Source organism: Mytilus trossulus, chromosome 7 (genome assembly GCF_036588685.1).
Source record: "Mytilus trossulus isolate FHL-02 chromosome 7, PNRI_Mtr1.1.1.hap1, whole genome shotgun sequence".
Classification (NCBI taxonomy): domain Eukaryota; kingdom Metazoa; phylum Mollusca; class Bivalvia; order Mytilida; family Mytilidae; genus Mytilus; species Mytilus trossulus.
The window spans coordinates 28696706-28711231 of NC_086379.1; the positions used below are offsets into that span (position 1 = coordinate 28696706).

General features: G+C 31.8%; 1 protein-coding gene across 1 annotated transcript; it reads left to right on the forward strand.

Moving 5' to 3' along the window:
* Positions 1-1738: 1738 nt before the first annotated feature.
* Positions 1739-14097, forward strand: LOC134724891 (pre-mRNA splicing regulator USH1G-like). The gene is made up of 2 exons (XM_063588215.1): positions 1739-2177; positions 12412-14097. Exons 1-2 carry the CDS (start codon positions 2011-2013, stop codon positions 13703-13705), a joined length of 1461 nt encoding a protein of 486 aa, XP_063444285.1. The 5' UTR covers positions 1739-2010; the 3' UTR covers positions 13706-14097.
* Positions 14098-14526: the final 429 nt, after the last annotated feature.

A 14526-nucleotide genomic window follows, 5' to 3' on the forward strand; every position in this document is an offset into this window, starting at 1 on the left:
TTTCACTTCATACAACTACTTCAACACCGCCTAGAATTGTGCAGACGTCTTCCCTCAGATTTTGGCCAAATTTGAATATTTATCCATAAAAAGATTTGACCTAGAAGTTCTTCGATGTTAAAAACTAGTCAACTATGCAAAGTTTGTGATCTTTTGTGTAAAAAAAGCCTTCAAAAGCAGCATATGTCACCGAAAAAATATTTTATCTTATGGACATGCGCAAAATTGGTATACAAATGTTTTTAAAATAGCAATCAGGAATATTCAATCTTCAACTGATAATTCATGATTTGTAACTTCTATATTCAAATCACATCTTCGCCAACTAAAGAAAGGAATCAAGACTGGGTCGCAACTCTTGACTTGCAAAGAAGTTCTTATTATGGAATAGCCTACAATGAAATAAATACAGAAAAAACAATGATAAAAGGCAAAATCTTGAGATTAAAGTACAGGCTATGTTTCTGAGATCTAATAGGTATATATTGAAGGGTTATACTACTTAGGGTGCTTAACGACAATTATTACAAATGAGGATTTCCCGCAGTTGGTTTGAAGGCTTATCTTTTTTTTTAATTATATATATATATCCAACGCATATACGAGTTTAAATTGAAAACTACGTTCAAACCTATGATTGCGTTGAATAATAATCGCAATGTTTATACGTGTGCATGAAAACAAATTTCTTTGTAGAAGGGTCTAAATACAGCACAAACAACATTTGCCAAAAGACCCAAAAAGTGAAGAAGTATATTTAAACAAAACGCATTTCACTAACAGGTCGAACAACTGATGTTCTTTAACCACGCTAACTTCCATTGGCGATTGCCAAATAAAATTGATCACAAGATCTAACAAAATGGATCTTAATATAAATTTAATACTAAACAGAAAACAATTGACTTGCGGCCACGATATTATGCCACAAACATAAGGTGTTGATATTTGTTTTTTGCACACCAGATCCGGATTTCGACAATAAATGTCTCTTCAGTATTGTTAGGGATCGAAACCGTATTTGGAAGGCCATATAAAAAGTACACTCATTTTTAGATAGACTCTTGAATTTTAAGAGTCAATATAGGATGAACGGATCATATAAACCGGAGGGAAAATATGATACAAGCCCAAACGAAAAAATAAAAACGAGTCTACATTGAAAACTACGTTCAAACCTATGATTGCGTTGGATAAAAATCGCAATTTTTATACGTGTGCATGTAAAACAAATTATATAGATATAACAACCATTTTGATCTGAGGATTCGGGAATATGGTTTAAAAAAATCTAATTCCCTACTTTGAATACAAAAAAAAAATGAACTGGGAGAAAAGTTCTGACTTAAATTTGCGATTAAATTTTGTGTTTATTTCTTTTTAGTAAAATAGAGTTTAGTGCGACAACATAAAATAGAGAACTTTTGCTTGTGTGGTGCATTTTTTAATTCTCTCTCAGATCGATCAAAAACCATTAAAAAAATCCTCAAAGTCAAAATAATGGTCTTTCTCTTATACTAATAGTAATGTTTCTGTTTCTGTTTCGAGTTATATTAACTTGTTTATTGTTTACACAAGTGAAATAAAATGCAGGTAATTCAAGAATAACATTTCTGAATGTACCAAAGTACCTGGAAGTTTAACATTTGTAGATTATAAAGATAAATAGATCAATGTTTTGGGAAAATTCGAATTTCTAATCAATTTTTACCTGGACTTAATTTACTAAATACACCTGACCAAAATGTGTCATAGTGTTTGATAAAAGTTACTCTTATCGATAAAATGTTACTTTATATTGAACAACATGAATATTCATAACTGAAGACCCAATCTCATATCAAAGTTCGCTCTTGGCTCGAATCTTTCTCAGGTGACTAATTTCTCGAAATCGAATCGTTTAGTTAGTTTATCTATCCGATCACGGTGTAAGCCACATATGGTACTGTACTATACATATGTATTAGAATAAAACAACCAGTTTATGTGACAAAACACAAGTATTTAATTATGGGGGATGAGAAATTCCACCAAGCTGCAAGAGATGGTTATTTGGACTTACTTCGTAGTGCCACAAAAAGGGAATTAAATAGCACGGACGAGGATGGAATGACCGCTACATTGTGGGCTGCATATTCTGGAAACTTGGACGCACTAAGACAAATTATTGGTAGAGGGTATGTATTAGATACTGATATAGATATAAACGGGTTTTTTTTCATTTAACTGCACTTTGATTCATTCTTCTCGTATGCATGTATTTCTCATCTTTTTTTACTATTTCCTGTATGTGGACAAATTTGAAAAATGATTATTTTCCTTATTGTCCAAAAATCCAGCATGATTATAGGTATAATAATATGGTTATCAAAAATAAACCGTTATAAAAAATATGTTTTAGTTGATTTAAACCTATTTTCTGACGAAACACGTTGATGCTTAAATACCAAAGTGAACCTTTTCTTCTTTCCACGAATTCGAACTTTAACAAACAAATGTCATTAAAATCAACATTTTACATGCATGTTTGGGCATTACTTTGTACTATTTCATCATAATCACATGTAGATTAGGTTAAGATGTACAACCCCCTACCATAAATTATCATAATTAAATACATATACCAAGAATTTTGACTGCTAAAAAGTAATGAAATATAATCCTTATATTGTAAAAGCAAGAATAAGCAGTTTTAAATGTTGTCCTCTCTTAGAAGACATTGAATGTCATATAAAAACAATAGAAATGTTTGCATTGTGTAGTTGTAGTCGGAGACTGTGTAATAGTACACATAATAGTATACATAACCAGAATGATATCATCTAAATACGGTAGAAATAATTGTAATTTTAATATACAACACTGGGGTGCTTGAGGCTTATATCAAAACGCATTTGGAAATATCTGCCATTGTAAAAGCCCTGCTTGTATTTACAAATTACAGAAAAATAGAATGTTTGTATGTTTGGTCCCGATATTTACTTGTTTTATTAAAAATTTGATGATTTGATCAGAAAAATAATAAATTTTGTTATCTTGCAATATATTTGAAGCCCAAGGCTTATATACAATCATTGTATTTGTCCGTTTGCCATATGGCTGAACACTTCTTTGTCAATTTGTCCTCTTTGTATGTACAAATACATGTATATTTAAAGTCAATTTTGACCAGGTGACGGTATTGAACAAATTCGAAATATGAAACCTTACAGTATTGTTTCATGCTGTTTAAAAATATATGATACTGTAAACTGGTGTAGCAATAAGTGAACACAACATGGGTCCAGTTTATGCATACTATTTTTTCTTTCTCGTTTTCTCGAACATGGATCTGGGAACAGTATAGTACATGTATATATGTTACTGCATTGATACTGGATATCTTTTATACGGCTGAATGTCTAAAGGCCTAAGACTGTGCAGAATTGCATTTGAAATGTAAAGCACTTTAAATAAGCATGATCTGGTTGAAAAGGATGCAGATCTCAAGAGAGTATTGTTTTCCGAATTTAAAAAGCCTCATAACGTTGTTTTATTTTTATTTTGGAGGAATTTAGAGTTAATGACTGATCTGTTTCTATTCTTTATTTAATTAATTCACGATATCAAGACTCCAGGCGATAAACAATTGGGCATATTGAAAAGACAACTATCTTTTATGGAAGGCCATATGTTGCCTCTTGTCTTAAATGTCTGTGTGTGTCGTCCGATTGCTGTCGCATTGATATTTACTCCACCTCTCCCTTTATCGTTAATATAAATGTATAACCATTGGTGGCTTTCGGTTGTTGTCTGCTCCTTGGTCGGGTTGTTGTCTCTTTGACATGTTCCCCCATTTCATTCTCAATTTTATGTGCATAGCCTTAAAGTAAAATAAATCCATGTAGGTATTTGGTTTTTATAAAACCTCAGCCATTTCACTTACAAAATATTTCTGTTGGTTAGAATAGTAACATTTCATATGCAACTATTATTTACACATCAAGCTATAATATTATAATAAATATTTTATGTTAAAGGGTTGGATTATATTGTCGGCCTACAATAGAAGTTGTCAGTTTTCAAGGGTTTTTGTTTCGTGATTGTAAATGTTTGCATTAGATAAGGAAATGAGTTATTGAGGACAAATCTCCATAGTTTATAATCGATTGACAAGGTTTTAAAATGTGCACAACATATGGCATATATAACGTCTTTAGATAAAACTTGCATCATGATATTTCAGATTTGAAGATTTGAAGATTTCGGGTTGTCTGGTTTCGGTGAAATCAATTTTAATGTCCAGCTTAGGATCATGCTGCTTATAAGTTTTCAATTTGTTTTATATCCCCAATAGAATTGAAGTTAAGTGTATAGTTTTACTGAAATCTATATAATTATATTCTTCATTGTTGAGGGTCTTGATTGGGTTGACAGAAAAGATATTATGGACCAATATCACATAAAAAAATGGAGCAAAAAATAAAGAATAGTCAAACAAAAATTGGAAATAATGGGGTGGTGAAATATGATTTTTTTCCGAAGGTTTGCGTCCGTCGTCCGTCGTCGTCTGTTAACTTTTACAAAAATTTTCTCCTCTGAAACTACTGGGTCAAATTTAAACAAACTTGGCAACAATCATCATTGGGGTATCTATCTAAAAATGTTTCCGGTGACACGGCCAAGCAACCAAGATGGCCGCCATGGCTTAAAATAGAACATAGGGGTAAAATGCAGTTTTTGGCTGATTACTCAAAAACCATGGCATTTAGAGCAAATCTGACCTGGGTGAAATTGTTTATCAGGTCAAGATCTATTGGCCTTGAAATTTTCAGATAAATCGGAAAACCCGTTGTTGGGTTGCTGTCCCTGAATTGGTAATTTTAAGGAAATTTATTTTCCAAAATGAAACTACTGGGCCAAGATCACTATAGATAGGGTTAATTGTTAGTAGGAAGAATATTCAGTAAAGTAAGATGAACAAACAAATTACCATCACCAAAACACAAATTTGCCATGAATCCATCTGCGTCCTTTGCTTAATATTCAGATAGACCAAGGTGAGCGACACAGACTCTTTAGAGCCTCTAGGTTTTTTTTAATTAAAAAAAAATATTGACCATTTGCTGTATGGCCGTGTTCTAAGCGAAACGTACATGTAGGTCAAAAATTAGTGTTGAATTAAATCAGATTTAGTAATGAGTGCCGTAGTACACCAGAATTTTTAGCTCGGAGTTCTTGGCATGTTTTTCTTAGATACGTAAGAGGGTGAAAAACACTATTTAGAAATATATAGTTTATGATCATTTATGGTTACAACTTGAGAAAAAACAAATAATGTAAGTTTAATAGCTGACAAAATTGGAATATTTGATGACTGCAAATAATGCTTTATTGACACGCTACTGTTCGATAAAATTCAGAGTGGTTTGCCCTGGGATCAACTCTAAACGGTGAAATAGTATCCGTAAGAAAGTACAGTTAAACACGTTTGAATAGTGCCAGTTTCAGTTAACAACCCCTCCTTCACTAGACATTCTGTATGATAATTATCAAAATTGTTTTGTCACTAACGGAATAGATGCAATGACGGTTGGTAAATATTGTCACCACAGAATCGTCACATGTGACGTATAAATGAACTATTAAGAAAAATGTTTTTGTGACATAGGATGTTGATCTATTTGATAACACCTACATTGGAATGTGGGAGGATAAAACAGAAAGGTTACTATTCAGGAAACTTTATATTTGAAAAGAATTACATTTTATCATAGAAATAAGTAAAAAGATGTGATTGTATGAGTGTCAATGAGACCACTCTCAATGCAGGTCACAATATAAAAAAGTGAACAATCATAGGTCTAACGGCATTCAACACAGAGCATTGGCTCACTCTGAACAGCAAGCTATAAAGGTAACAAAAATGACTTTTGAGAAACAAAGGATTGAATTTTTTCGCCAAATGCGCGTTTCGCTGATAAAAGACTCGCCAGTGACGCTCGAATAAAAAAGCTCAAGGGCCAAATAAAGTACAAAGTTGAAGAGCATTGAGGACAAAAAGTTTCGAAAGGTTTTTGCTGAATCTCAGGTATCTGTTCCTGCGATAGAAAGTCCTTATAAAGATTTTCAAAATACAACTTTTTAGTATTTATGAATCTTGTTTCAACAAACATTTGTTCAGATTTTTCATGAGTTGTAAGAAAAAATGAAACTGTAGCGTTTAGATTCAAAGGATATTTTCACGGTTTTGATTTAGAGAATTTTCAGTATATCATATATGAAATAATACACACTGAAGGGGCGAAACAATTAAGACTGAATAAAAAAATCGAACATTTTTATTCGTGCAAACCCCGGTTTAAAAACAGAGAGAGAGAAGAAAGAAATTCTAGTTCAATATTTCTTATTTATAGAATTGTCGCAAATGTCTTCTTATCCAGCAGATTATGTTTATTAAAGAATGAATTGATTGTTGTCCAAGTTGGCCAATTCTTATCTATAACTTTCTAATATTTATTTAAATCTTTCTTTGCATTACACAGAAGTAGATATACGTTAATATAAATTGCATATTTAGATTAAAGCACATAAATTGTTCAAAATAACTTGGTTACTAAAACTTCAAAGAATATCTGAATGTTGAACAAATATTTTGACACACCTATATAATGTACTGATATGTAGTATAGAGTAGAACTTTGACACCTGGCAACACAAGGGTCTTAGGGATTCCATGTTAATAACGAACAATTTATTGCCGTTGTAAAATATTTTAATTCTAACAACAAAAATGTCAAAATAGGCAATTTTCCTTAAAATTGTTTTACTGTCTAGAGATTTTTTTATGAACATAAAATTGAGACTTAATAAAAGACTAAGTATTTTGCAACCCTATTCATCAATAAGTATATGAGCCATTGTTGATGAAGGAAATTTCAATAAATCATCGCTGTTTATAACAGCTTAAGTTTATGTGAAATTTTGCATCTAACTAACTTATTTTCATCTAAAAGACAATACATTACAATTTACTTCTTATTTTTCAATTGGAGAGGTTCGTTTAATTTAGACCGTCTTCATTAAATATTGGGATGTTTTACTCAACCACAATATCCCAAAATTCGGATTTGTGTCAACTAGGGGTTTATGATAAGGTTACATATTATGAAAAACGACATATGTTTGTGATAATTTGATTAATTATTAAATTTAGTGATTTCTGCCTTACCCATGACATAAGCTATATATATTTTCTCGACATGATTCCCATGGATTTTTAAACGATGTACTTTTTTACATTTAATACTTATATATCATTATTCGATTGTTAGTTTTTAAACAATCTTTTACCGTATTAAAAACCAATCAAAGTTGCATATGGGATGGGAAGCATTCAAATACCCAGGGGTGATTACAACTGATTTAGACTTATTAAACTGATCTTTTCAAAAGCAAATGAAAACATTCTCTGTATTTACCAATAATCACTGAAATGCAAGAAATCAATAACATATATTGATGATATTGTGAACTGCAATACTACCAATCCATATGCACAATATTGTGTATTTGTTATGTAAACACTTTTTAATCAAGTTTCTTCAAACTCGGTTGACGACAAAACAAGTAACAACTTTTCTTCAATAATAGTTCCATTCAAAGTTAAGTGGAAATCCTTGTTTCTATAATTCGTTGTAAGGAAGTGCAACGACTAATTTGACTGTTTTTTGTTAAAATCATAACGTAAATCGATAGTTTTGTTCATGGTTGCAATTACAAAACTGTTATTAAAGTTACTAAAAAAAATGTCTAATTTCAATTTTTTATTAAATTGATACTTGGGTTTTTGATATGAAGATGAAGTATATAATTTTTATTTTGTTTCTCTTTTTAGATCACCCAGCACTTGTTTAGAACAATTTCTCAATATTCAATGTTTACTATTCATTTTTTTTTTGAAAACGGCCATGATGCTTGTAACAAATTTTTATGCTTACTTTTTTAAGATGAGGTTTTTTTTTATCGTCGCATGGGGACGTTTCCATCGATTTTATTTTTATTCACTATTGTAAATTCTTTATCTGATTACTGTGAAACTGTTGTTCATATCTTCATATATTTATGTGCATTTGTGCAGCTTTACTCAATCGAGATTGATACCTGTCTTTATATCTTTATTCTCATAAAGCCAATGCATTACATTGGTACAGAGATAACAAATACAACAATAAATATTTACAATATGTACAAAACAAGCGAGAGAGGTTACAAAAGTTACAAGCCAGGAGTACAAACACTAGTATTTATATTTTTTATAAAAGAACAAAGCTTCTTCAGAACTGGTTTTCTTGTACTTGACATAAGTTCAGAGAATTTAACTGTATTTTGCCCTTTTGTAAAATATGCAGTTAAAAACTCTTTTCGTTTTTGATGGAAAAAATTGCATTCAAATATAAAATGATATTCGTCACCTATTTGTCGATTGTAAAATAGACTGCAAAAGCGGTTTTCTCTGATCACGTTTTGCCATCTTCCTGTTTCAATCGGCAGCTTAGTATTAGTCGTTCTAAATCGACAAAAAACAATAGCGTCTTTGAAGTCCAAAATATTAAAATATTCTTCGAATTCCAAGTTTTTCTTAAATTTTTTGCAGTTTATACCTTTTGGCGAATTTTGAATGAGGGAATTCCAGTTCTGAATATATTGATCTAGCAATCTCTGCTTTATAACAGTTTTTAACCATTCTTTATTAACAAAATTTTGAGACTCCCATATGTATGAGAAACCACAATCTTGAAATATTTTTTGTATAAACAGGATCCATTTTATCTGGTTATTATGGTGATCGTTCATATGACGAGAAAGTTGATATAATATGAAGGAAAACTTTGCTTGTTTACCGGATATCAGATTTGCCCAGAATAGTACTGTTCGAACTTTAATATCTATTTCGATCGGATGACGACCTAGTTCCCCGTAAACCATATAATTTGGCGTTGAGGATTTCAAGTTGAAAAGAATTTTACAAAATTTTAAATGAATCTTTTCCAGGATATCATTATTACCAAAGCCCCATACTTTGCACCTATACAATAGAATGGGCTTGATCATTTTGTCAAAAAGGTCAAGCTGACATTTAACAGAAAGCTGATACATCTTCTTATTTTCAGGACTTCGTACTTCGTTTTGGCCAACAGCACAGTGTCATCTGCGTATAATATGATAAAACGTTTTAGATGTATTTCTAATTCTCTTTCAAGGTCTTCTGATAAGGTTTTAAGTCCTGTAATATTTTTACTAACCAAGAAATCTTCTAAATCGTTTAAAAATAAAGAAAATAGGAAAGGTGATAAGTTTTCTCCTTGTCGTACGCCGTTGTCACAAGCAAAGTATTCTGAATTACAATTATTGTATGATATACGAGATTGAGTATCGCAGTACATATTAGATATAACCTTATACATCTTACCATTTATATTATTTAACAACATTTTATAAAACAAACCATCTCGCCATACAGTGTCAAAAGCCTTCTCAAAATCTATAAAGGCACAATATAATTTCTTTTTCCTACATTTCAATAATTCAAAAAAAGAATACAAGGTAAAAATATTATCTGTAGTAGAATACTTTTGCCGAAAACCACTTTGATTTTCTTGTATTATGGTAAACTCTTCTGAAAAATCATTAAGTCTTTTATTCAAAACTGCTGTAAATAATTTTCCCAGACAGCTAACGATAGTAATTGGTCTATAATTCTTTGGATCTTTTGGAGTTTCCTTTGTTTTTATAAATTGGTTTAATTGTACCTATAAGCCAGCTATGTGGAATAAGACCTTTATCAAATATAATATTAAAAAGTTTCTCATAAATGCATAAAAACTGGTTTGATGTCGGGATTTTATGTATTCGTTTATAATTTCGTCTTCACCACAAGCTTTGTCATTCTTCAGTTTTTTAATAGACTGGAGAATTTCATCTTTTGAAAAAGGCGAATTTATATGTTCATTCATCTGTTCACATTGCATTGGATCGATCTCTGGAAGTTGCACATTTTTATCATCTTCCGGTGCAGCGTTTAAATTTTTGAAAAAATCGTGTAATTTTCCAATGTCAATATCGGGTTGTTTCTCTCTTTTATTCTGATTTAAAATTTTCCAATATTCTTTCGGATTTTTGCCACGCAAATTTTGAATTTTATCTGAAAGATCTTTTCTAAAGTTTCTAAATTTGCTATCGAGAATGTGTTTATACGCTTTTTCGGCATTTAGCATGTCTGAATGGTTTTCAGAATGATTTTTAGACTTAAAACGTCTTTTTAATTTCCTGTAATTTTGACGTGCAAATTTACATTCCTCATCAAACCAGGGTTTATTCTTATTTCCAAAATCTCCCCTGTTCTTATTCTGTTTTACAGTATAAGTACCAAAAATTGTCTGCCCAGACTTGACAAAAATATTACACAGATCATCTATAAGTGAATTAATCATGTTCTTATTCACTACAGTTAAATAAGTATTTGTAAGTTTGTATTCTAATTCTGCTATTTTTTCTACATCAATATTATTGAAAAGGCTCAAAGTCTCAAATAAATAACAGGGCTAAAATTGATATTTCATTATATATATTCCATCAAGAACCAATAAATTGAAAACCAAAATTCGAATCTGTTAGAAATCAGATCCTTTGTCAACGATACATGAAACTGGCAAGAGGGATATGGTCATACGCATTAAAGAAACACACATATATGACAAAAAAATACCGACAAAACAACCACGCTTTGTAGTATATCGCTGAAATGCAGAAGATGTCGATAACGAAATTAATGTAGAAGGGACATGCCATGGACATAACATAAAATATAGAAATAAGAAGATGTGATATGATTGCCAATGAGATAATTGTCCAAAAGAGACCAAATGACACAGAAGTTAATAGCTATAGGTCACCGTACGGCCTTCAACAATGTGCAAATCCCTTACCCAGAGTCGGATATAAAAGACCCCGAAATCACCAATTTAAAACAATTCATACGGAAAAAAATAACGGCCTAATTAATGTACAAAATAGTAATAAGCTAATATAAAGTAATATGCAGAAGTTGACCTTATATATATAACGAAATTAACGTAGTAAGGACATGCCGTGGACATAAACTAAAAGTTCACTTTCTCTGTACTCTACTGTGAATTCATCCCTTTCTTTCTGGCTTAAATCTAGTACTACCGTCACATGATTAACACGATTATGAATGAAAGTTCTATTATTGTAAATCATTTATCCTTTTATCAGTTTAATTCAAAATAATTGAAATAACTGTCCAGGTTTGGCCATAGACCAACGTCAATAGATTAGATAGCTATCCTCATAGTGTAAACTATCTCCGCCAGTTAAACAAACTTCAATAGATATCATCCTGTTGCGTGTGATAATATGTTTCAGCAATACTGATAAATCAAAATTCCTTTTATATGCATCCTCGGCAAAAATACAATTCCACTTCATTTTCAGATTTTTTTTCCTCATTGATAGATATATTTGCTGGTCAGTATAATCATAAAAAAACATAAAAAATAAATAAAAAATAATGCAGGTTTATAGCTTTGATTTGAATTAAGTGATTTAGAAACAATGAGTTTTGAAATGTTTTTTGAACGGACGGCCTTAACTGCTGATTTTGCAATTTGCAATGACCCACACTTCTTGGTTCATACTATGACAGACTATCCATACACTTAATATATTGACCAAAATTATCCCATTTTATGAATAAAACATTTAACATATGACATAAAACTCTGAATCTTAAGAAATAGAAAGATATATTTACAGTCAAAACTGCAACTAAAGATAAGACAAATTTGTAAGAAGGATTACTCCAAGGCTATTGACCAACATATAGTCTACTTATGTTGAACTCTTGGCATGCCAAAGGGAATGTTAACTGAAGTTGAAAAAGTCAGCTTTAAATGCACGTATACCATAATGCATTCGTTCCCTCCATTAACGGATTAATACAATTTCATGGTGGCAAGAAAACTATAGACTTGGTAGATATAACGGGGGCGACATAAGCTTGCTTTGGTATAGAACTGTTGACTGGACACTCATTTCTTCTTTATTTGTTACAAAATTTCGTCAACTTTTATTGCACTTTTTTCTTACATTTGTTCCATACAAACCAGAATGAGGTCGAAATACATTGGTGTTTTTGTTAGAAATACTTAAAATTAGTATTCATATAAATCAGAAAAGGCAAGTGTTATTAAAACGTATAATTAAATTTTAATTAGAAAAAAAGCAGTATCACAACAACAAAAACTACCCAGGATAACCATCCACCATCCAGTCAACAGTATGCAATGGTATTCTCTCATATTCCTTAAAATCGTTTGAAATGCTGTATTTTCTTTTCTTGTTTTTCAGTGGTGACCATAACAAGGCCGATTTAACAGGATTTACTCCACTGCATCACGCCTGCAAAAATGGACATGAAAATGTTGTTCACTACTTGGTAAATTTTGGATGTAATATTTGGGCTCTTGATAACGAGTACCACACGGCTTTAGACATTGCAAATCTTTATGACAGAAGTGATATTGCGCAGTTTTTGGATAGTACACATTCAAAGCAAGAATCTAAAAATCCTAAAGTCGTTCAGAGTTTAAAGGAAAAGGCGACGCGCGATGCGGAAAACAATGTGAAAAGGTACGAAAGATTGCAAAAAGAGGTAGACCGATATGTAAAAAAACAGGAAAAACATCGTGAGGAAAGAGAGAATAATGACTTCAAAGCTCCAACGAAAGGAGGTTTCTTTAAAACACTGACTATAAAACTTAAAGGAAGCCAACGATTAGCCAATAATAAAAAGTTTCAACAACATTCATCATCGTCCAACTTTTCCGATTTGGCTATCGGAACGGGTAAAAGGGGTGTCGCGAAAAAAATTGCGATGAGACAAATGAGTCAAGAAGGAGGAGGAACTTATGATCCAAAAGAAGTAGGTACCAGTGGTAGGAGAACATTAAGGTCATTGGCACCTGGGTCAATGTTAGTTCAAGCCGGATCAGCATCAGATGTCATGTATTTGACCAATCGTGAAAGTGATACACAAGGAATACGACCAGCTCTGAATAATGTTTTTACAGGAATGCCAAGTTCGAAGAATAAATGGAAAAGTGATTCTGATTTACTTGACAGTGGAATCGATGATGTTGATGAAGAAGAAGAAAAGCCAGGCATATTCAATCGTCCAATGTTGGGGAAAATTTCATTTTTAAAAAGTCATACCGGAATGTCTGGAACATTTACAGGAATGACAAATGGTCATCGGTCTGCGTCTGCAGACGACCTTGATGGTATTGAAACTGTTGTAAATGGCTACCAAAATGGCGACGACCACTCAAGCAGCGGAAGTGAAGACATGCAATTTGCATCACATACACAGATGAAAGATGTTCCATGGGAGGCTGACGAAGTTATCGATGACGACGACGATGCGACACCGCTCGTCCGATTCCTCGAAACATGCGAATTAAGTGGCTATTTACATATGTTTACAAAACAAGATATTGATTTGAGTAATCTGTCTCTACTCACAGATGGCGACCTTTTAGATCTAGGATTACCAATGGGTCCTCGTCGTGCTATACAACATGCACTGAAACAACGACAAAATGTTTTATCGCAACCTCGACCAATTGTTGACAGCTTTTTGTAGCTTTTTGTAGACGGAATTTAAAGTGATTGTTTTTTAACTTGCCAAAAACTTAGACTTTAACCAGCATTTTTATTAACTCTGTGCATTGATTCGGACATGAATGTTGGGTTGATGGTTAATTTGTGTAAATGGTGGTTAGCTATTGAGAAAATTATATATCTTTAAACTACAAGTTTTTTTGAAATAATTGATCTAATATTTAAAAGACAGTAAATTAGAAACAATGAAGAGTATTGTCTCAAAACTGTAGAAGTGAACTTCTTCAACATAATGTACTATCCTAGCCTAACAGTCAGACTGTAGACCAGTCTAGTCTGTATAGTTATCCATGTGTAAGATGCTCATTATTGTTAATAAATTCAATCTTTTAATAAAAATGTTTAAATTCCCGGTGAACTTGTGTATAACTTCACCCACGAACAAAAGTGAGGGCAAGGCAAGTAAAACATAGTTTGGTTCCATGAATTAAAAAAAAAAGTTGTATTTGTAAAAAGAATCTTAATGTAAGTATTTTGAATTCCAGACAAAATATATTCATAATTCATTTTCTCAATTTTACTAAAATCTCAGCGGAATAAACTCAATTTTAAAAGGATCGTGTTTTGATAGTGATGCAATTTCACAGCGGCCAGATAATATAAAATAGATGTGGTATAATTGGCAATGAGATAACTCTCACTAAGAGACCAAAATGACACAAACATTACAACTAAAGGTCATCGTGGACGGTACGGTCTTCGGCAATGAGCAGATTACATGTCCATACCGAATAGTCAGCTTAAAGACGCCAAAATGACAAATGTGAAATAATTCAAACGAGA

Excerpts from the sequence above, each read along its gene's own strand:
- LOC134724891 (XM_063588215.1), top strand. The coding sequence starts at position 2,011 with ATGGGGGATGAGAAATTCCACCAAGCTGCAAGAGATGGTTATTTGGAC. Across the intron at positions 2,178-12,411 it reads AGACAAATTATTGGTAGAGG|TGGTGACCATAACAAGGCCG; the intron begins GTATGTATTAGA and ends CTTGTTTTTCAG.